Source organism: Podarcis cretensis (assembly GCF_951804945.1).
Source record: "Podarcis cretensis genome assembly, chromosome: 6".
In the NCBI taxonomy this organism is placed as follows: Eukaryota; Metazoa; Chordata; class Lepidosauria; order Squamata; family Lacertidae; genus Podarcis; species Podarcis cretensis.
In genome coordinates, this window is record NC_137175.1 from 41,617,521 (window position 1) to 41,640,922 (window position 23,402).

The following is a 23,402-nucleotide window of genomic DNA, read 5'->3' on the forward strand; positions in this document are numbered from 1 at the left end:
AGGCTAAGAGATAATGACTGCTCCAATATCACCTAGTCAATTGATGTAGAGTTTTGAACCCAGGTTTCCCTGGTCCTGGTAAAGCGCTCTTAACCCAGGGATGGGGGTCAGGGGATAATGGGAGTTGGGTCCAACAACATCTGGAGAGCCACAGGTTCTCCATCCCTGCTCTAACCAACAATGCACATGGGTATCTGATCACCAAATTACAGTGAAATTAACCAAGTGGGGGTGGGGACAATGCTTCCAGCCAAGCGACTGTGTTATATTAGTTACAGATAGGTAGCCGTGTTGGTCTGCCATAGTCAAAACAAAATAAAAATATTCCTTCCAGTAGCACCTTAAAGACCAACTAAGTTAGTTCTTGGTATGAGCTTTCGTGTGCATGCACAAAAGAAGTGTGCATGTACACGAAAGCTCATACCAAGAACTAACTTAGTTGGTCTTTAAGGTGCTACTGGAAGGAATTGTGTTATATTAGAACACTTTCCCAAAGAAATCCTTTGTGCTTGCCAGCCAGCCAATTTGTTTTTCATGTTGTCCTCAAGAGTATAATGTAGAAACATTACTTATCCTCTACGAAGATTAAGGGAAACTAAAGGGTCCCTGTTACTCAATAATCCCTTCTAAGTACTTAATCAATGATAATTTAATTAGCAAAAAGTTTCAGAAGGTCAAATAAAGCTGTTACTTTCACATTACTTGGAAACAAATGGTACTGCCACCTCTGCTTCAGGAGCACCACACAAATACAGGCATTTCAGAATGTAAAATGAACACATAGGCCTGAAGGGTGCTAGACATACCCTTAAACATTCCTGATAGGATTACAGGGCAATGCAATGCCTTTAAGTATCCTCTGCTACTAGGGTTTTTGAATAATTATGCTATCTGTAATTCCCTCCCCCCTGTATTTATTTATTGTTATTTTAGTTCTTTTTTTCTGGTTAGCCAGCTTCAACTTTTTAGAAAAGGCAGGATGTGCATGTTTAAACCCAAAAAATAAAGAAGTATCAGGTAATGCACATACCCATAAGCAGTGACTTCATAAAAGCTTGTTATCACTATTAAACTTTTCCAGATGGTTTAAAAAAGGGGGGTAATTGGACACGATCCCATGCATGCCAACCCTGATCTAGAGGCTGCCACACCATACCTAGCCATATTTAATAAATGCAAGGGATAATCCATTTAATTCCCTTTTTTATCTTTTAAAATGAAGCAATGATAAGGGGAAGAGGTAGTTTTGGAGAAGTCTGTATCCCTGCTCAGCGCCCAGCTTTGTAAAAAGCTATTTCACCACTGCCGTGATTACATTTTATAGAAAAGGAGCGCTCTGCCTGATTATAAAACATGTATAATAGTCACAGAGAGGTCCTGGCCTCAAAGTATTCCCTACTGGGTGCAATAGGATCACTCTGAAAGCCACTTGCATTTGAGAAGCACAGCAGGACACCAATGGAAGAAATTACACTATTGTAATCTTGATTCTCTTATGCTAGGAAGCTGCTGTTAGGGTAACCCTTGCTCACTTAGGATTCTGCCAGGACAAGTATCTCAAAATGCTTGGGTCCTAAACCATTTGGGTCTTTAAAAAGATCAAAACCAGCACTTTGAATTGAGCCCAGAAGCTAATTAGTAACTCAATGAAAAACATGTTTGACCTATGTGCCCAAATCAACAGCCAGTTAGCTTCATACTGGATCAACTATAATTTCCAACTAGTCTTTAGACGCAGCTCCACATACAGCACATAACAGTAATCTAATTCAGATGCAACAAGGGGACAAATTCACTTGTGTTATGTCACCAAAAGCCATCTCTGAAGCTATGAAATAATGCATGTGGCAATAAAATCATTACCTTTTTGAAAAGTCGCCCAGAATCCTCACTGACTTGAACAAACCGAGGGATGATGTTGTTCAGGTAGATGTCACTTAAGGTGGTGTGGTCCCTGCTCTCCCGCTTCACCTGGTTTAAAAGGAGGTTCCAGCAATTGACAGGTGAAAGAACATTCTGATCCTTCCTGCAGGAAAAGCAGAACCAAAATATTATTTTTATCCTTGTCTTTTTCCATAGAAGAGGCAAAGGTGATGCAATACAATATACTGAACTTTTCTTAGGTACCATTGTATAGTAGTAATGTACATGTACTATGAAACATTGAAGTTTTCAAAATGCAAAAATTGAGGCAGTAGTCAGGAATTAAAGCACAACTTTTACAACAATTTAGAATTCCAGTTGCTGGAAACTATGGGAGGGGAGATTGCTTTTGTGCTCATGCTGTGATCCCTGGCTTCTCACAGGTATCTGGACGGCCAATGTAAGTAAAAAATACTGGACTAGATGGGCCATTGGCCTGATCCAGCAGGCTATTTGTATGTTCTTATGTACACAACCTGCTGCTGCCATGAGCGCTGGAAGGAAGACCGCTTCCTGCTGCAAGGCCCATTTTCACCTGGCCTAGGGGGCGGAACCCAGACTCACTCTGAGCAGCTAAAAGCTTCCTGGGAGTCCACTGGGACATTGCTAGAACAACTCTTGGGTTGGGGCAACTGGCTAAAATGTTTTAAAAGTTTTAAACAGTTCTAATTTTGGTTCTTCTGTTTCATTTTTGTTGGCTTGTTGATGGTTAAATGTTTAGTTGGAGTCGGCGGTTACTTTAATTTGGGTATAACTGTAAACTGTTGTTATTGTTATTTTAATTGTTATTGGTTTTTATTGATGTATTGGTTTGTTTGTTGATTGTATAAGATATCTTGTTTTGTAATGTTTGGTGTTTTGCTGTTTTCTATGTTGTAAGCCGCCCAGAGTGGCTAGGGAAACTCAGCCTGATGGGCGGAAGATATAGAGATATAGATGATAGATATAGATAGATACAGATATATAGATGTAAAACTTATTTAAAGACTATTGTTCTTTGTTATTTATACATCATTTTTCACCAGAAAGGTCTTAAATTAGTTCCTAGTGATGATAAAACCCAAGCTAAGATTGCACTGTAAGCCACTAAACCCTGCAAAATTAAGCCAAATAAGATAAAAATACAATAAAATTTAAAATATTGTTTCATTCTGTTTCAGAGTGATCATCTTCAGGGTGAAGAATCACTAAAGCTCCTGATGGCTTTGCTAGCAGTCTCTTTCCACCGATCTGTACAAACCAGATTTCAACAAAATCATATCCGTAAATCAACCCTAGTAGAGAAATATTAGATGACATGCTGAGAGAAAGCTACAGGTCTGCTACTTGAGGACCTTGTGAACGGTAGCCTTCCAGAAACTGAATGTTCACTATCAGGGAACAGAAAGCAGGGCGGTAACTTTCTCAGAACAATGACCACAATCACTTCTCCTCGGAGCAGCCACGAGGCGCATCTCACGACAGGATGTTTAACAAATGCTCACTAACTCATTTATCCTTACAGCAAAGTATTGATAAAAATAACAGGGCTTTTAAATATAACACACCACTGGCTGTATAAATAAACAACTTCCCTGGGCTCTCTTAGGACACTATGATTCTTTTTCTTTGAAAGGAGAATGGCTGCACAGCACCTTACAATAATCTATACTGAATTTTTCAAAAACAACAGCTATAACATTGAAATAGACTTACATAGTGTCAAAACCTCTCGCTCTATTCTCCTGTAATGTGTTCTCCTCATTGCTACGGCCTCCCAAAAAATCTTAGCCGAAAAGCACACAAATGAAGATTAGGACCAAACTGCGGGAGGCAGTGGAAGACAGGAGTGCCTGGCGTGCTCTGGTCCATGGGGCCACAAAGAGTCGGACACGACTAAACGACTAAACAACAGCAACAACAACAACTCACTTATCTGGGAAGAAGAAGAAGAAGAGTTGGATTTGATATCCAGCTTTATCACTCCCCTTCAGGAGTCTCAAAGCGGCTAACATTCTCCTTTCCCTTCCTCCCCCACAACAAACACTTTGTGAGGTGAGTGAGGCTGAGAGACTTCAGAGAAGTGTGACAAGCCCAGCAGCTGCAGGTGGAGGAGCAGGGAATCAAACCCGGTTCACCAGATTACGAGTCCACTGCTCTTAACCACTACACCACACTGGCTCTTAGACACTAGGTCAAGACCCTTTTTAATTTTCAGTTACAAAAATTAAATGACGACAGAGTGGGAAATAAGTCCAATCCTCTCCCCTTTGCCGTCACTTATTAGTGAGACAACCACAGTCGTAGTGGGGATCTGATTCAGAACATGGGGTTTTTTGGCCAAAAGTCCATAGTCAACCCTGGCATCCATGGATTATCAGAGGTGCAATTCACAGCAGGGGTCAAGCAGCAGCCAGGGGTGAATGCTGTCTATAATGGAGACCAGTGATATCTTCTCCCCAAGGTGCTTAAGACAAAATCAAACGCAAGACTGTGCATGTTCTATGTTCCTCTCGCCCATCAAAATTCTGCACAAATGAAGCCTCAGTTCATTGATGGGGTTGCATTATGCAAAGTTAGTAAGTGTACATATATATATCTTGCAACATTTTCTTTCTTTCTTTCAAGAGAAGTTTTTCCATCCACTCTCTATAATAATATAATATATTATATTCTCTCTGCATGATTATCTTGTCACCTCTGACTTGCCTTTTCTCTAAACCAGGGGTGGCCAACTCCCAAGAGACTGCGATCTACTCAGAGAGTTAAAAACTGGCAGTGATCTACCCCCTTTTTTGGGGTTCAGCTCAAAGTTGCTGAACTTTTTTTTAGGAAGGGGGAAGGCTCAATTTTGGGGGGCAGGCCAAAAATGTTGAGCTTTTTTAGGGGAGCCAAACTTGTTGAGCTTATTTGGGGGGAGACAGTGATCTACCAGTGATCTACCACAAACATCCAGTAATCTACTGGTAGATCACGATCTACCTCTTGGACGTGCCTGCTCTAAAGTAAAAAGTCCCAAATGCTGAAACCTTTCCTCACACAGGGAAGTTGTTCCACCCCCTTAATCATTTGGGGGCTCTATTCCTGTCCCTTTGAAAGGCCCAAGGCAGGTCCGGGCAGCCCAGTCATTCAAGGTCTTCTGTGCCACCATAAGGGCGAAAAACTCACTATTCTAAAATTAAAGCAGAGATTTGAAAGATGCCATTTTATGCATGCACAGCAAATGTGTAGAAAACATGGGCAGGGAGAACTCAGTGTAAAAGGCAGGAGGAATGAAGCAAACACTCATGAGGGTAAAGGAGTAGCTAGACTGTAGACAACAGGGATGAAGGGCTGCTAAAAGTAAAAAAAAAGGAGCAAATGGGGACTGAGATGCAGGGCACATCAGGGGACTCTGTAGCAGACTTGGAATAATCCAGGGATTAAGGGGATATTTGTAGTGCTGAAAGAACAGCCTCTACTTTTGGATTCGTTCAGCAACTATAAGCAGGTGTTATAAAAATCACTGAGAATACAGGATCTTTACTGGATTATTCCAAGGCAGCTACAAGAAGTAGTTCAAGGCAATTATTTTTTCCAAAGGGTTATCTGAATGGTATGATCATCTCAGTTTTAAGTCTGTTTGGGGTTTAAATGTCTGTGCAAGGGAAGAATGTTTTGTACACAAATGAGTTTGCTTTACTATCCAGAGAACCAGAACATACTTAGGATAATGTGCAATAGAAAGAGATTTTGATAAACCTATTAATATGCTTTCTTATTGTTAGAATTCTTATATTCAGACTTATCTTATTATTTCCTTAGTAAAGCAGAAACCTAGAATTAGCCATGATTTTGTAAATAATTAAGTTGGAATCATAGAACTGTAGCATTCGAAGGGATCCCAAGGGTCATCTAGTCCAACTTCCTGCAATGCTGGAATCTCAACTAGATCATACATGACAGATGGCCATCCAACCTCTGCTTAAACAATAAGCCACCTTTAGCTCTGCTTTATACTCTGAATTTATTTTCCCTTCTAGAAAGCGAAAAACAAAAGAACATCTCTCAGGAGGCTGTGGGCAGTTGTGAGAAAAAAATCCATGTAGGCTGTTGAAGAATAAAATCCTTATTTTTTTCAGCATCCTGAGACCTCATTTTGGATGCGCTTCAGTTTTTACATTTCTCCTTCTCTTTCTTGAAAACCAACACATAAGCAGTGGGGCCACCACAGATGTAACTGTGAACTATGGCTTTAAGGCAGGAGTAGGCAAACTAAGGCCCAGATCCGGCCCAATCGCCTTCTAAATGTGGCCTGCGGACAGTCCAGGAATCAGCATGTTTTTACATGAGTAGAATGTGTGCTTTTATTTAAAATGCATCTCTGGGTTATTTGCGTTCATATTTTTTTTCAAAATATAGTCCAGCCCACCACATGGTCTGAGGGATGGTGGACCGGCCCATGGCTGAAAAAGGTTGCTGACCCCTGGTTTAAGGATTGGGTCACATGATTTCATACTTCCCTTTCCTCTCTGACTCACCAGCAAGAAAAGGCTCTTGGTTCCTCCTCCCACATTTCCCATTCTAGTTTTGCAGCACCATCTGACTATTGGTAACTCTGGTTTGGGGTAATCTTAAAGTTCAATTCAGGATCTGGGCAAATCCTGCAGTCCATTCCTAACCAACATTCCTAAACAACTATCTGAATTTTATAAGACATTTAAAGGCAGCCCTGTTTAGGGAAGCTTTTAATATGTGATGAATTTTTGTATTTTAGAAGCTCCCCAGAATGGCTGGGGAACAACAGCCAGATGGGCGGGGTATGTATGTATGGATAGATAGATAGATAGATAGACAGATAGATAGATAAAAATAATTATTACCCCAAGCCATGAATAATGACAGATCTACAATTTTTCACTGGCCTTGCGCACCAAGCCAAATAAAGAAATAAAGTGCAATCACTAGGCCCCTTCCCCACCTGTCAAATCCTTCTAGCTTTTGTCAATGGGAACAGCTTGGGTGGAACTGTGGCCTGCTGGTTTGGCTCTTCATGACTAAGCCTCTCTGAGGGCCTTGGCCATGCAGCTGCCAAACAGTCCTTGGCCGTCCTCTCAGCTCTTGAGCTAGAGGTTTGTCAGGGATCTGCAACAGACAATTTTATCTGTCTAGCTTTGAAGTTAAGAAGAAAGTCAGCTACTCATCCCACTTTTTGGAGGGCTGTGTTGCGAGCAGATTTGCTGAAGCCTGTTTAAAGGCAGGTTCCCTCTCTGGAAGTTGTGGTCTTCATCTGCTGTGGCTGCCATCTTTGTTATTCTACGCATGCACTAAATATGCACATTTGTGCTGAGAGGGGCGTTTAAGGCTGCCTGCCAGCTGAAGAACCCTTTTTCTACACATACTACTTTGAAAAGATACTGCAACCTGTCAGCAACAAAAACTATGGAGGAGGCCAGGTATTACAAACACAATATGTATACTGCCTTGCTAAAGCAAGAGCAGTAACTCAGATAATAGCAGGTGGGAAAGTCACCTACAAGTCTCAATGAACTGTGCCAGTGTGGTGTTGTGGTTAGAGTGCTGGACTAGAACCTGGGAGACAAGAGTTCAAATCCCCACTCAGCCACAAAGTTCGCTGTGTGAGCCTAGGCCAGTCACTGCCTCTCAGCCTAGCCTACCTCACAGGGTTGTTGTGAGGTGAAAATTGAGCGGAGGTGAAGTATGTAAGCCCCCTTGAGCTCTGTAAAAGGAGCTGTCATCAGACAACTTCCCAGGAGATTGTATTTCTGATTTTCTAACTTGCCTAGATTACTTAGTTTCCTTTTATCATTTGTTTACATGCACTCTTTTTTCCACTGTATTGTGTAATACTTGGAAGGGACAATAATAAAAATATTGTTTTAAACCAGACTATGGCAGGAATGTTTCCAACAGCTGTAGAATTCACTTTAAAGCTCATCTGGAATTAAACAGAGGAGGGTGTTTCTCCCCACGAAACCAAGCCACACAAAATCTTCCTTTTAAAAACGGGAAGGGGGTGGGAAGAGAACAGTTGGGCATCCAAATCAGAGGACACAATTATCAAACAGGCTGATTCATCCTAAAGATCATGAGGATAGCTGGCAACATACACTTCCACTGGCGCACAGCCATGCTTTCTGGTAATACAGAAAGTATGAAACTCATTTGCGGGGTTGCCTTCTTTGCATACGGACGGGACACGCCACATGTAGAAGCCTCTGGCTCAGGAGAAGAAAAGAGCCTTCCACAACTCAATATAGAAAGAACACCCAGCAAGTCTTCCCACTCCTGACTAAAAGCAGATAAAGGGTGGGTAGCTGCCAATTCAACAATTACAAAACTATTACAAAAGACCATTGAGCACAGTGTTCTTGATTAGGGATCAAATATTCCACCAGATATTTCTCAAATGTCCCAACTCAGCATTTCCACATGGTTCGTCAGGAACCATTTGTGCTGCACGGGAAGCTGTAGTGGGGGCATCAGTGGGGGATGTGGGAGATGCAGAGAGCACCCCCCCCCCCATGTTCTGCTTCCAGGACCAGGTGTGCTGATGGCACCAGAAATATAGCAGCAAAGGTGGACTAATTCTCAAGACCACACTATTTACACTATCAACTAGAACTGATATGATAAAGGGCAGGGGTAGATCATAACTGCTCTCCTCTACAATTCCCATCCTGGCCTTGCTAGTTGGAGTTGATGGTTATTGGAGTCCAACGACTTATGGAGGACCACAGGTTCCCCACAGCTGGTATACTAGTGGACTAGGACCAATGACACCTGGGTTTAAATCCCTGCATGTGTATGTAGCATATTGGGTGTTTATGGACTCATTATTCTCTCTCTCTCTCATTCTAATCCAGCGGTTCTCAACCTGTGGGTGCATAATATGGCTCTTGCTGAAGGTGGAGATGTGCGTACACATCTGATGGAGATGCAGAATCTGAGACATGAGCTGCAACAGAGAGGACTCAACTTTCCAGAGGCTGTGTATTCCTTCATGATACTACAATCTTTGGGTTCAGGTTGGGAGTCTGTTGCGACTCAGATTGCTGTACAGCCTACCGCTCAGCTGACAGTGGATTATGTTACTGCCGTGATTCAGAATGAAGCAGATCGCCGGGGTGCTAGCTGCATGGGAAAGGGGGAGTCTTCACAGACGTCATCCCATAGTGCAGTGGAACCACCAGATGGCGCCAAAGCTTTGAAGGCAGTGAAATGCTACTCGTGTGGACGTCTAGGAATATGAAGAGGGAATGCAAATATCCCAGGGCCAAGACAGAGCAGCGCAGCGGAAGCTCATCGCGTGGAAAAGGCCAGAGCAAAGGCAAAGGTCCGGTGTCCAGGACAACGCAGCACAAGGCAATGGTCTCACGCTTCACTCCAAAAGTTGCAGAGGTCCAGAAGACGTCTAGATCTTTCTTCGTTGTTGATTCGGCTGCAACCCATCACATGTGCAACGATAAGCGACTGTTCGTGTCTTTTACACCGCAGGAAGGTGCGATTCAGCAGGCGGATGACCACACAATCCCCAGTAAAGGCTACGGAACGGTTGTTCTTCACAGTTTGGACTTATCGATACAGAATGTACTTTATGTGCCAGATGCCAAACATAATTTGCTCAGCGTTGGACAGCTGAATGAGCGGAACATTGACGTTTCCTTTAAGAACAAAAGGTGCATCATCACAAAGAAAAATGATTATGTATTGTATGCTGAATATGTTGATCGTTTATATGTTTTGTATTATGATGATGTTGTGCAGGATGACACTTGTTGCATTGCAGGTTCTAACAAAAGTTTGCATGCAGAATGTATTCATGATTTTCATCGAAAATTTGGACATTTGGATTTCGAGGCAGTATCTAAAATGCCTGCCTTGGTTGAAGGTATGACTATTAAACCCTGCAGGTACCACATGAAGTGCAAGGCATGCGCAGCAAACAAGGTGAAAATGGCTGCGAAAGGTAAGGTGTCTAGTAGGCAAGCTACAGAACCATACCAAATTATTCATGCTGATTTGGTTGGACCACTAGCGCCCTCTTTGGGTGGAAATAGGTACTTCATGGTTCTCATTGATGCATTTTCCAGGTATATTCATGTGTACAATCTCAAGCAGAAATCAGAGGCTTTTCCTAGGTTCAAGGAATTCTGTGCTTGGTTGGAAAATGTGCATGGTAAGAAGGTAAAAATTCTTTTCACAGATCGCGGGGGAGAATTCACTTCTCAGCAGTTTGAAGCTTTTCTGACTGAGAAAGGAATTCAACACGATTTGTCTAGTCCTCGCTCGCCATGGCAGAATGGACTTGTGGAACGAGCAAATCAGACATTGCTTCAAGGGTTAAAAACCTTGCTGCATGATGCAAATCTTCCAGAGAGTTATTGGGCCGAAGCTCTCTCATGTTTCACTTACAGTTATAATCGCAGGTTGTCTTCAGCGATTGGTTGTACCCCCTATGAGAAGATGTTTGGCAAGAAGCCATACATCAAACACATGAGAATTTTTGGTTCTGACATGTGGGTTCACTCACCACAAAACTCCAAGTTAGACAAGCGTGGTTTGCATGGTATCTTTCTAGGTTATGAGAAAGGTTCTTACAGAATAAGGATGACTGACTCTAAGACAATTAAGCTCACAAGAAGTGTTGAGTACAATGCCAAGTGGGGGGAGAATGTGGGAATTTTCCAATGTTACCCTGATGACAGTGATGAGACTGAGGATAGTCAAAAGCAACCACAGCAACCCACACCCACTGATGAAAGTTCTGATTCTGAGTCTAAAACTGAATCAGGTGATTCAGAGGATTTCAAGATTGCGAAAGCCTCTATGCGACCCTCTGAAAGCTCTGATCAAGAATTGGAGGAACCATTGTTCACAATAGGTCGCTTTTCTCCTAAGAAGGAAGAGGAGAGTGTTGAAGACTTAAGGCTAATTCGCAGGTCACAAAGAGCCACAAAAGGCAGACCTCCAAAGAGATTTGCTGATGAGTTTGCTAAGATAGCAGTAACAGCTGTTAAAAGCTCCAAAAAGGTATTTGAACCTTCAAGTTTCCAAGAAATCCAGGATTTGGATTCAAAGGAAGCTGAGCCATGGTTAAATGCCATGAAGGCTGAGCTTGATTCCTTGGAAAGGAACAAAACATGGGAACTTGTTCCAGTAGTTCCAGGAATGAAACTGCTTGGAAGCAAATGGGTCTTCAAAGCGAAGACTGATCAAAATGGCAAGATAGTCAGACACAAAGCCAGATTGGTAGCCAGAGGTTTTGCACAGGTACCAGGTGAAGACTATCACGAGACCTACTCACCCACAGTGAGGTATGAGAGCATTAGGCTTATGCTCAAGCTAGCTGCAGAGGAGAATTTACACATTAGTCACCACGATGTGAATACAGCTTTTCTGTACGGATCTCTAGGAGAATCTCTTTATATGCTTCCACCTGATGGCGTACAGGTAAAACAGGGATTTGTTTGTGCTCTGAAAAAGTCCCTTTATGGTCTCAAACAAAGTGCATGGTGTTGGCACACAAAACTCACTGAGGTATTGTTTTCTCTAGGTTTTCAGCAAGGGAAAGCTGATCCATGTGTATTTATCAAAGAGGAGGGGCAAAAGAAATTGTATTGCTTGTTTTATGTTGATGATCTTTTATTCTTTTGGGATGATGTCACAATGTACAATAATGCCCTAGCTCAACTGAAAGAGCACTTTGACATGAAAGATCTTGGTGAGGTAAACAACTACCTATCTCTGGAAATAGAGAGAGATCAAGATGGTAACATTCTAGTACACCAGTCACGGAAAATTGCTGATGTGTTAAGCAAACTAAACCTGATGGATGCTAACCCTGTAGACACACCGATGATAACAGGTTATCAGGTAGATGACACTGAAGAAGCATTTTCTGACACTACACTGTACAGAAGTGTGCTAGGCAAGCTAAACTTTATTGCCAGATGTTCAAGACCAGACATTGCTGTTAGCTGTAATTTGCTAAGCAGACAAGTCAACAATCCTACTGTTAAGGATTGGAAAGCTCTGAAACGCATAGCGCGCTATTTGAAAGGCACTATGCATTACAGACTGAGATTTAACAATCAGAAGTCTGGTGGTCTTGAGATATTTGCAGATGCAAGTTTTGGAAGTGACACTACAGACAGGAAAAGCACGTCTGGAGTTTGCTATATGTACAATCAGGGTCTATTTGATTGGTCATGCAAGAAGCAAACAACAGTTAGCTTAAGTACTTGTGAAGCTGAACTGAATGCACTGTCTTATTCACTTAAGGATTGTGAATGGTTGTTACAATTGTGCAAAGACATGAAAATTCCTGTCAAATGTCCAATCCAGGTTTACCAGGACAACAAAGCATGTTTGGCTTTGCTGAATTCTGAAGGTTGTAAGCAAAGCACGAAGCATTTGCAATTGAAGTTGCAACATGCTAGGGAACGTATTCAGAAGGGACTCGTAACGGTGTCCTATATGCCAGGTAATGAAATTCCTGCTGATGTATTGTCCAAGATTGTATCAAGGGATCAACACTCTACCTATGTGCAGAAGTTGGGTTTGTACTGATATTGTACGAACACGCTGCCCAGTGATGTTCACAGAAAGGGGGAGGATGTTGGTTTCTGCTCTCTTCACTGTGCAGCGAAGTGCTTGTCACAAGACAATGTTTACATTCCAGTCAGAGTTGCTGTTGGAGTTTCTCACGGGAAAGGAGACTGGATGTGACGTACACTGGTTTCCTGTTTTTCACTGTTCTCATAGTGTTCTCTCCGTGCTTTAGAGGAGAGAGGATGCTTTCTCTGCTCCGGCAGAGGCAAGATGTTTTTCTGTAATCTACCAGTTTTGAAGTGTAAATAAAGTAATATAGAGTATGTGGCACGTACTCCTCATCATTCCGCTGTGCTTGGGACACTGCAAATTCAACAGTTGGACTACAACTCCCATCATCCCTGAGCTCTGACCTTACTAGCTAGGGGTGATGGGAGTTGTAGTTCAACAACATCTGGGGACCCACAGGTTGAGAAAGGCTGTAATCCAACTCATAAGGTTACTATAATGATAAAATAGAGGGGCATATCCTCCTGCTCTTTTCAGAAGGGGTCTAAGGTAAACATGTATAAGGAACAACAAATAGTTTGCACCTCTGAACCAGTATAAAATGTTCACACATGCATACACAAAAAGATAGCAGTTCCTCTACTACAGTACATGCACAGAATAACCAGTTTTTAAGCCAAGATTCATAATTATTCTTCTGTGTATTTTACTTCATGTTTCAGCTTCTAGGATATATTTTCCACTGTGATGCAAATGCAGCACCATCTTCCTGATGGAGTAGGATGCAGTCCCAAAAAACAAATCCCTTATTCCATTGTCAGAAGATAACAGAAGTTTCCTGCCAGAAAAACGCTGTTAACTTTCCTAGAAATGTTAAGAATACAGATTACTGTTGACTTCCATTGTTCTTTCCATAGACGGGGAGGGTGAAGCCGGGGGGGGGGGGAGAGAAAGATTGGATCTGTAGTAAGAAACAGATTATAGTTTCATTTAAAGAACAAAACACAAGAATGGCACTTTCAAAGCAGCTGATCTGGCAGAGTTTCTTGCCCTGTGAAAAATATCACAGGAAATGACTGAAGTTTGCAATCTGGATTGTTTCAAGGTTCAGTGTGTAAGGGAAGTGAGAGAGCCAGGGTGAAGCAAAACTACTACTTAGCTTTGCTTGCCAAGGAAAGCCAGCACGTACAAGAGGGGAAAATGTTCACATTCCCTGGACTTGTGTATGTATGCTGCTACAACAGACAAAAGCCAACAAAAGGATCAAAAGGCAGCACTCCTCAAACTTGACAATAAGCTGGCTGGGACACACAGGCTCTTTCTTCTTATATAAAAATAGCAAGAGGTCTGCCAGTCTAATGGACTGTACTTATGCTACTCCATAAAGTTTACAGGCTTCACATTTCTTTAGCCACCTGGCTATGCATTTTCATATGACACTGTGCTAGTGCAAAAGAGCTCGCAGGGGGTCATCTTACAGCAAGTGGTTGATCTGCTCCAATACAACCATGGTCAGGATCTATTTTAGCTGCTGTAACATCACAGGCGGATTAAGCAGCTTGGGGCTACACAATCAAGAATTAAGGGAAACTGGGAACACTTGGGAGGTTGCCTATACGCTGTGGGCTTTCAAATAATACTTTCCTTGGTGCAAATTGAGTGGAACAGCCATTGGGTACCAAGACCAACATTTGTGTGTGTATAAAATCCACTTGTTTCTTTTTGGTGTCAGGAGAGAGACTCTTAGTAGCACTATGTGCTCCTGAAGCTCATCCTTATGCCTACCCTACCAAGACTAGCAGGGCCTTTAGTGTGATTGTGCCTGCCCCTTGGAACATGCTTCCAAGGACCCTCAGTCAGGCACCTGCAGTATTGGCAAGTAATCCTTGCCAAACTCGGCACAAGGGTCCATTTATTAATTTTGTATGCTGCCCCACCCTTCATCTGTAGATCTCGGGGCAGTTCAAAGCATAAAGATACAAGATAAATACACAAAATACATAATAAAAACAAGAGCAAAACAAAACAATAGCTCTCTTCCCCACCCAAGCTGGAAGCATTTAATATGATATATAAATAAAGTACCGTATTTTTCTGTCTGTAAGAGGCTCCCATGTATAAGACGCCCCATATTTTGGGGGATTCAGATTTAAGAAAATGGCCTTGGCACTATCTACATATAAGACACCCCCAAATTTTTGACATAATTTATTAGGGGGGGGAAACCTAGTCTTATACACGAAAAAATGCGATGTGTGTATATAACAACGAACTGGCGTTGGTCCTTTGTGAGCTGGGACCTCGGGCAGCTCTGACACACACGCATATATATAATATAATATAAATATATGTAGTAACTGACAAGCAAGTATCGTGTCCTGGGTTTATTGAAGAAGGGGCAGGGTGCAAATGTAAATAGTACAATTGATACTACACATGGTAGCCTGAAATGCAGGCAGAATCCTCAAAAACTGATGTATCACTGGCCACAAGAGGTGGTTGAAAGCTGTGCTCTGATTATACTTCTGAAATTCTCAGGAGACCTGTCAGAGACAGAATATGTTTTGCACTCTTTAAACTTTATTTGGGAAATCCGTTAATATCCCATAGAAAGGAGTTTTAGATAATATTTACAGATCAGAAACCTTTCCTTCTAAAACATCGAAAGAGCAGTTCTGTATTCCCATTGTGCTCTCAGAAAAGTGTTTTTTTCTTCTATGCAAAACAAGCTACACATTTTAATAGCTTTAAAACGTCACCTACTAAAGCTGGAAGAAAGGAATATAATCCCCAACCCACACAAAGCAAGACTGAGGATGGCAGAAGTTTCATTCAAATTTCAACAAAACAAGAGGCACAGCATGGGAGTAGAGTTATAAAAATCACTCCTATTTGGGAAACGAAACAAGGCAGGATTTTTTTTTTTTTTTTTTTTAAAAAAAGCTCTCCAAGAACCCACACAGCACTCACTGTCTCATTTTTGGCCAGAGTAGTGGGGGACTCTTGAGCTGAGCTCGTTTGGAACATCTTACCTCATGTGCCTTAAGGGATTTACATTGTATTTGATGATCTAATCAAAGAACAGGTTAGAACAAACAATGTTAAGACTGACCTTGATACCAGATGTTCTAAGAATGTGACCTGTTAATAAAACCAGAATAACTTTGCACATGGGACGCAGGTGGCGCTGTGGGTTAAAGCCTCAGCGCCTAGGACTTGCCGATCGAAAGGTCGGTGGTTCGAATCCCTGCGGCGGGGTGCGCTCCCGCTGCTCGGTCCCAGCACCTGCCAACCTAGCAGTTCGAAAGCACCTCCGGGTGCAAGTAGATAAATAGGGACCGCTTACCAGCGGGAAGGTAAACGGCGTTTCCGTGTGCGGCTCTGGCTCGCCAGAGCAGCGATGTCACGCTGGCCACGTGACCCGGAAGTGTCTCCGGACAGCGCTGGCCCTTGGCCTCTTAAGTGAGATGGGCGCACAACCCCAGAGTCTGTCAAGACTGGCCCGTACGGGCAGGGGTACCTTTACCTTTACCTTAACTTTGCACATACATAAATGGCATGACGAAGATTCAGAATGTCAGCATTAGCAGGTAAGGGAAATCATGCAGCTTCCTTGGGTCAAGGACACTAAAATGTGAAGCCCTAAGTCCACCTTCTAGGGCAGTGTGTGCTATCTGGGACTGATGGGAACTGCAGTCCAAATTTCAAAAGCTTGGCACAAGTTTGTGACCTTTTGGTTGATCCTAATTAAGCGATTACCTAGTTGTGGATTTCTGATATTTTTCTTATGGACCAATACAGCTAACTTTACTATCTCATTCCCACTCTGGTCCATTCATGAATGTTTCCAAAACAGAAAGTGGCCCGTGAACTCCACTTCAGGCTAGAGACAAAACCAAGACTCTGTTAAATGTTGTACAGTTGTACCCTTGGATCCCGAATGCCTTGCAAGTTGAACGCTTTGGCTCCCAAACACTGCAAACCCAGAAGTGAGTGTTCTGGTTTGCAAACTTTCTTTGGAACCCGAACGTCCAACACAGCTTCCGCAACTTCCAATTGGCTGCAGGAGCTTCCCTCAGCCAATCACAAGCTGCGCCTTGGCTTCCACACGTTTTGGAAGTCGAACGGACTTCCGGAAAGGATTCCGTTCGACTTCCGAGCTATGACTTTATTTCCAGAATGTCACGGAGGAACTGCTTTTGTTTCTTAGTCCTAACAGCCCTCAACACAGTCTGAAAAGCCATTTTAGCACCCAGCAGAGACTAATCTAATTATGTCTGCACCACAACTGCTGGAATCCATTTTAAGATTGTTTCCATCTGCTGATGTCATGCCAGCTTTCCCCTTCTCCTTACTTCTCCACCCCCTGTTTTAACACCTGGCTTGAGTGAAGCTTTCTGGAAAGCTCCAACACTTATTTACTACTTTGTGACATCTTTCAAGGGTCCTTATAAAGGTATTTCCCTATTGTGTGCTTTGGATCCCTTCCCCCTGAAGGACCAAGCAGGCTATCTTTAGCTTCTGCAGGCATTCATCCTGAACACACAAGGGCAAAAAGTATGCAGGGGGCTGGCTTCGCCCCCAATGTCCTCACATGCACTTGCCCCATGCCCTACACACCCAAAGTTCTTGTGTTTAGTCCAAGGGTCTGAAGGAGGCTTCTACGTGTGTTTGGTTGAACACGCTGAGAGAAACCTCCCTGTGATCAGAAACCTGCATTATCAGGATTCCAGGCACTGAGGTAGCTTCAAAGCGTGTCCATCCAGACTTCTTCAGATGCTCAGACTAAATATGTGAAAGGGTGCAGCAGGTGTACACACTGGGAGTGGCATGCACACACTTCCCCCCTCTTGAGTTCATGAACTCCTGAAGAGGGCTTATGGTTCCCCAACCACCCTGGCATATCTAGTGTAGGTTAGGAAGGTGGAACAAGGCATCTATTTCAGTAGGCATTGTCATATATTCCCGCAAACATGATCTTCTTCCTCTAATTGTGATATTTTGCCCATAAATAAAGCTAGCAAAACATTTCCTCAAACCTGGCCTTCATGCCTCTGAGCCAAAGAACAGTGTGACGTTGGAAAAACAGGTAGAGGAGTTTATTCACGGCCAGCCTCCTGAGCAGCAACTTGTCATCATGGAAAGCTGGCACAGTAATACATTTTTATTAAAAAGGAGAGGGAGGGAAGGAGAGCTTACTAGAAGAAACTACTGACATACCACAGTTTGTTTAAAGATCTTCCCCACCTTTGTACAATATGAAGTCCTCAGGGCAGCTTACCACTCTAATAGTTTGGGGTTGTTTTGTTTTAATTATTTAAAAAGCATTAACATAATATTAAAAGCAAGTAAAAAACAAAAAAGGGCAGTTACAGTAAAGGTCTTAAAGACTTGGTCTAATAATAATAATATACCTAATTGACATAACCTAGTACCAAAAAGCTAACAATGGTTGTGCCAAGCAAACATGTTTAGGGAGAGAATTAGATGACATGGTTCTCCCCACCTACCCTGCCAAAGAGAGAGAGAGAGTGCAAGAAGAGCACAGCATGAAAATCTCCTTTAAACCAAAGGAAAATATATGGACATTAAAGAGTTAAGAGAGACAATTCTCAGCTGTCCAAACTACTGCGCCACAATTCACAAAGCTATTCCAAAGTGGTGCATAGCAGAAATACCAAGGGCCCACAGAAATATGGCAAGTAGAACCACTGGTGTCTGGTGGCGCCAGTTTGCATGTTGACATACCGCATGAGGTTACACATGAAAGGCCATAGGGCAGGAGGGGGGAATATGATTAAGCAAAGCACCATTCTAATTTCTGTCTGGGACTGTCACCTCAGTCAGTCCACGCCCAAATCTCGGCCTCATGCAGTCGGGACACATGTCTTGGGAACCCACTTTAGATATTGCATTATAACCATGAGGGCTCCCCTCGACCCCTATTTAATCCAGGAACAATAAGGCCGCCTTTCTTCTTTTTGCACCCTTCATCTCAAAGAGATTTTACAAAATAAACAGACTATTTACATAATTTTTATTTAACACAGGCAGCTCAGCATTGAGAAGCATTTGCAGAGATAAGGACTAACCCTACAGTAAAGAGATCGCAATCTGAAAAAGACAGACAAGACAGACAGGATATTCCGGGAAAGAGAAGAGCAGAGGTGGAGGTTAAAAAGAAGGGTTTTGCTTTCATAAAAATTAAAAACTCACTCAATGATAGCCATGCATACACAAGAACTGTCACTTATAACTGGAGGGTTATTGCCTCTGAGGGAATTTCATGGAAGGGAAGCTAATAGCATTTCTAACTAAAACTACAAAGGAATCTAAGCACCACTAAATGCAGCTACTGTACCATGCAGCTGACTTTTGCTGTGAAAGTGGTGAATGCTCTGATTTAGATTTATGACCACCCAAGGAGAAGGCTTCAAACGTGCAGTGCTCAAAGGGGATCCCTTCATGTAGATCAAACATCGACTCCAATTCATTACTTCTGGTTGGATATTATTGCTCCAATGCCTCAGTGTGAAAAGGATTAAAGGATGATATTTCCCCAAAGACTGGAGCTGGTTCAACTATACCAGGTTGCTTGTGCTCAAATACAAATACTTCCCCTCTCCAAAAAAATATATTAAAAAATCAGCATAGACTCGTGAAGTTTGGTAAGAAGACCCATTTTTTTCCTTTTTTAAAAATATGGTGCTCGCTGCTAATGCCTGCTTCCCAAACAATGGTGCTAACCAGGAAGCAAAGCCGAGGGGAAGAGAGAGAAGTTCGGGCTTCTGCTTTCGGCTCAGTTGGTAGAGCACGGGACTCTTAATGTCAGGGTCATGGGTTTGAGTCCCACACTGCACAAAAGATTCCTGCATTGCAGGGGCTGGACTAGATGACCCCTGTGGTCCCTTTCCAACTCTCCAGTTCTATGATTCTAAGTATGTCAAAATGAGAGGCAATAATTTTGGCACAACCATTTCTGGTTTTTTGTGACAGTTCCTATGCTTATGTTGAGACACATTACCTAGCCCAGATCTCAGCTGCTGTTAACAGTGGTAAGTTCACCATGGTAGGTAAAAGTGCCTACAACCGTCAAGATATAAGCATGTTGTTGTTACACAAAGTATTTTGATGACTTGTTACTAACTGAATCACTTCACAGTCAGTGGCATACATCTAGCTTTCATTATTCAAAAAACTCAGGTAAGGGTTGAAACAAAAAGGTTCCTATTCGCTTTCCACTGAACAACTGCATAAAAGCTGCAAATAGATGGAGCTATGAAAATTTTTAATAATCCCAGATGTAATGCAAGCCTTTGACATTGACTCTTAAGTTATGTATTCAGCAATAATGGGGATTCTCTGCCTGTGGCAAGAGGGTCAGAGGTTAAAACATTATACCTCAGGCAGCAAGTAGGACAGGGTTTGCACTACCTGATAAGCTATTTTGGATCAGCACGGCTGCCTGTTAAACTAGTTTACAGACCCAATTTACAGGTTTGATGTTAAGAAGTAGAATTTCAACCACTTACAGTACAATTCTATACTTGTATAGTACACTTAGTACACTTAGAAGAAAGTCCCATTTAATTCAGTGAGGATTATTCCCAGGTATAGGATTACACTCTTAAGCACCCTGGTGAACTTTCCAATCAGAACTTTCCTCATCCTCTGAAGGCTTTCAAAATTTATGTTGAAACGGAATGTATCTGAACATTTGCAGGACCAATTCAATAAGGCAAAATCAACTGGCATTTCTAGTGTTTTGATTTACAAAACAGGCCCACTGAGTCACTGTTGAGTAACTCAAACAAAGGCTAGGGGGTAAAGCAGGTCTCTCAAAAACGCATATGCCAAATACACACCTAGGATCATGGGGAGGAAAGGAAAAGTTCTGAATAGTTTAACACGCCCGTTTACCATATTTAAAATACAAACACACACAAGATAAAAGATGGCACTTAAGAGGTTGGTATTAATTTTTCAAATCTAATGACTGATATTTAGAAGTTTAGCCCTCAGTAGCTTGCAATGAGATTTAAGTACTAAAATACAACAGCTTTTAGATTTAATTCCCAGATCTTAACATCTGTTACAAGATGAAAGTACTTAGGAAATGGAATATCAAAAAGATTTTTCTAATTAAAACTAGTTATAAAGAATCACATTAAAAAGGTAAATAGACATTATTTACCTTTTTATTGTGATTGTTTATAATCCACCCCGCCACTGAACATACCCAGACACAAGATAGAGGATATCAAACAAAATGTAACATGCAACAATAAAACTACAACAAAATCTTAATAAAAACATCAATATCCTTCTTTTTCTTGCTGTGATTAATCAATGTTATCATTAATGGCATGTATTCTTTTTATATTAAATATATGCATCCTTTTTGTATTAAAATATTCAATAAATCCATTTCATCATTAATGGCATGCTGAAATTTAACAATCCACACACTCCATAGTACAAGGTGTTCTTAGATCACTTAGGAAAATGCCCGAGTGATAATAGAATTTTCAAGGTTTAGCACTGTTTTCATATACAAGGCTTATTTCTTTCAAACCACTTAAAGTCATAATGCACTCTTTATTCTAATTATATACTTTTAAGATTTTCAAGCAGTGGTGACCTTTAGGCTCATTTCCCCCACACCTCAAGTCCTTAAAAAAAACCCACCACAATCACCACCCAATATTCTAGTTGTGAACATCTGTTGTTTACAAGTGCTCAGCCTGAAGGCTGCCAGGCTTGTTCTGCATCCTCTTCAGGACACAGGCAGCCAAAAAGTCGCCTGAACTTCATGCTGGGATGTCCTGGCTGCTCTGATAGTTGGAAGTTGACAATTGCTGCTTAGCATCTCACTTCCGAAGATTATCCTCATTTTCTAAAGCCATTTTATCATCCTGTCTTAAAATAGGCCGCAGTGTTACTTTTGTTTAGCCGCTTGGTAAGATATGGCAGAGAACATGCTTTGTATATAGACTGTTTCAAGGTCCCTGGCAGGTCTAGTTAAAGGAACTCGGGCAAGAAGACTTAGAAAAGTCTCTCACCCAGGCCACGCAGAGCTGCTGACAGTATCATCACCGCCACCCAAAGAATACCAGGATAGCAAACAACAAATTACAAAAATAATTAAAGGGGAAAAAAACATCCTCACAACTACTAATTTCAAAGTTGCCAGAAACAATGTCTTTCAACCACCATGTGCTTCGGTGAACAGGAATGCTTAAAAATTCCACCTAGACATTAACACTGAGGGAGACAGACACACCTCACCAGGAAAAACGTTCCACAAATGGGAGAGTCATATCAAGAAGGTTCTGTTATGAGTCAGTGCCAACCAGGCAGCCTCCAGAGACAGCACCCCCAACAAGATCTCCCCTGTAGACTGTAAGAACTGAGATGGTTGATACTGGTGGAGGTGCTCTTTTGGATATTTGGGTGCCAAGCCATTTAGGGCAAATGTTAACAGCTTGAGTTGGGCATGGTAGCTCACTAGGAGCCACACACAGTGCTTTCAGGACTGGTGACCTGTGGTCCCATTGGGCTAAACCAGGGGTCAGCTACCTTTTTCAGCAAGGGGCCGGTCCACTGTCCCTCAGACCTTGCTGGGGGCCGGACTATTTTTTGGGGGGGAGGGGGAGCGATGAACGAATTCCTATGCTCCACAAATAACCCAGAGATGCATTTTAAATAAAAGGACACATTCTACTCATGTACAAACACGTCGATTCCCGGACAGTCCGCGGGCCAGATTGAGAAGGCGATTGGGCTGCATCTGGCCCCCGGGCCTTAGGTTGCCTACCCCTGGGCTAAACCATTCACCAACCTGTACCAGCTGCAGATTCCGGACAGGAGGACCCCTGAAGCCAGACTTTCCCAGTCCAAGAATGGCTATAGCAGCCTAAGCTGGGCATAATTACTGTATTTTTCACTCTATAACACGCACCCGACCATAACACGCACATAGTTTTTAGAGGAGGAAAACAAGAAAAAAAATATTCTAAACGAAACAGTGGATGTATGATTTTTGTGGTTCATGCTGTGGCCACAGACATGTGATCTGACGGTGAGTTTGGGGTAGCCCAATGCAAAAATCCTGAGGATCCATGTGGATCCATGCTTTGTAACCACGGAGGAGGGAAGGAAGGGGAACCATGGATCCTCTGCTCATGACTGCAGCAGATCCCCCCGCCATCCGTAGGCATTCGCTCCATAACATGCACAGACATTTCCCCTTACTTTCTAGGAGGAAAAAAGTGAGTGTTATGGAGCAAAAAATACAGTACTCCTAGCCACAGAGGCCACTTGGACAGATATGACATCAATGAGTCCTCCCAGGCTATGAACATTTTCCTTCAGGGGGAGTGCAGCCACTCCCAAAACATCATCTACCTAATTCCCTGATATGAGAGCTGACTACCCACAAGCACCTCCATCTTTTCAGGGTTCGCTTTCTTGGCCCCAATCCGGCCCATCACAGCTTCCAGGCACCAGTCCAACACCTCCACCGTCTCTCCTGATTCAGATGGAATGCACAGATAGAGCTGCATATCATCAGTATACTGGTGACACCATGCTCCTCCTTGAAAACAAATGTAATTAAGCATTTTGGAGGTTGAGCAGGCCATAGGTGTAATTTTGCAAGACAACGTATAGCTATAGCGCAGGTAATAAATGATAGAACAAATCAGAGTTACAAATGTCAGGAAAAAGTTGCTTCACTGTAGGACATTCAGTTCTCTAACCTTCATATAGGTAGTTCATTATAAATAATAATAATAATAATAATAATAATAATAATAATTTAGGATGTAGCTGCGCGGAAAGCCAGAAGTGGGCCTCATCCCTGAAATCTATGTTGAACTCTCCCTTTAGCACATGCAAGCTCCTGACTCAACTACACTCAACTACAGGCAGGAGGG

General features: G+C 42.3%; 1 protein-coding gene across 7 annotated transcripts in view; it reads right to left on the minus strand.

Moving 5' to 3' along the window:
- Positions 1–23,402, minus strand: part of SRGAP2 (SLIT-ROBO Rho GTPase activating protein 2) — a 215,113-nt gene that overhangs the window by 117,603 nt on the left and 74,108 nt on the right. For all 7 annotated transcript variants that reach the window (XM_079978969.1, XM_079978967.1, XM_079978968.1 and 4 more), the window contains one exon: positions 1,864–2,026. In XM_079978969.1, the coding sequence (XP_079835095.1) occupies positions 1,864–2,026 (163 nt within the window). The remainder of the gene's footprint in view (positions 1–1,863; positions 2,027–23,402) is intronic.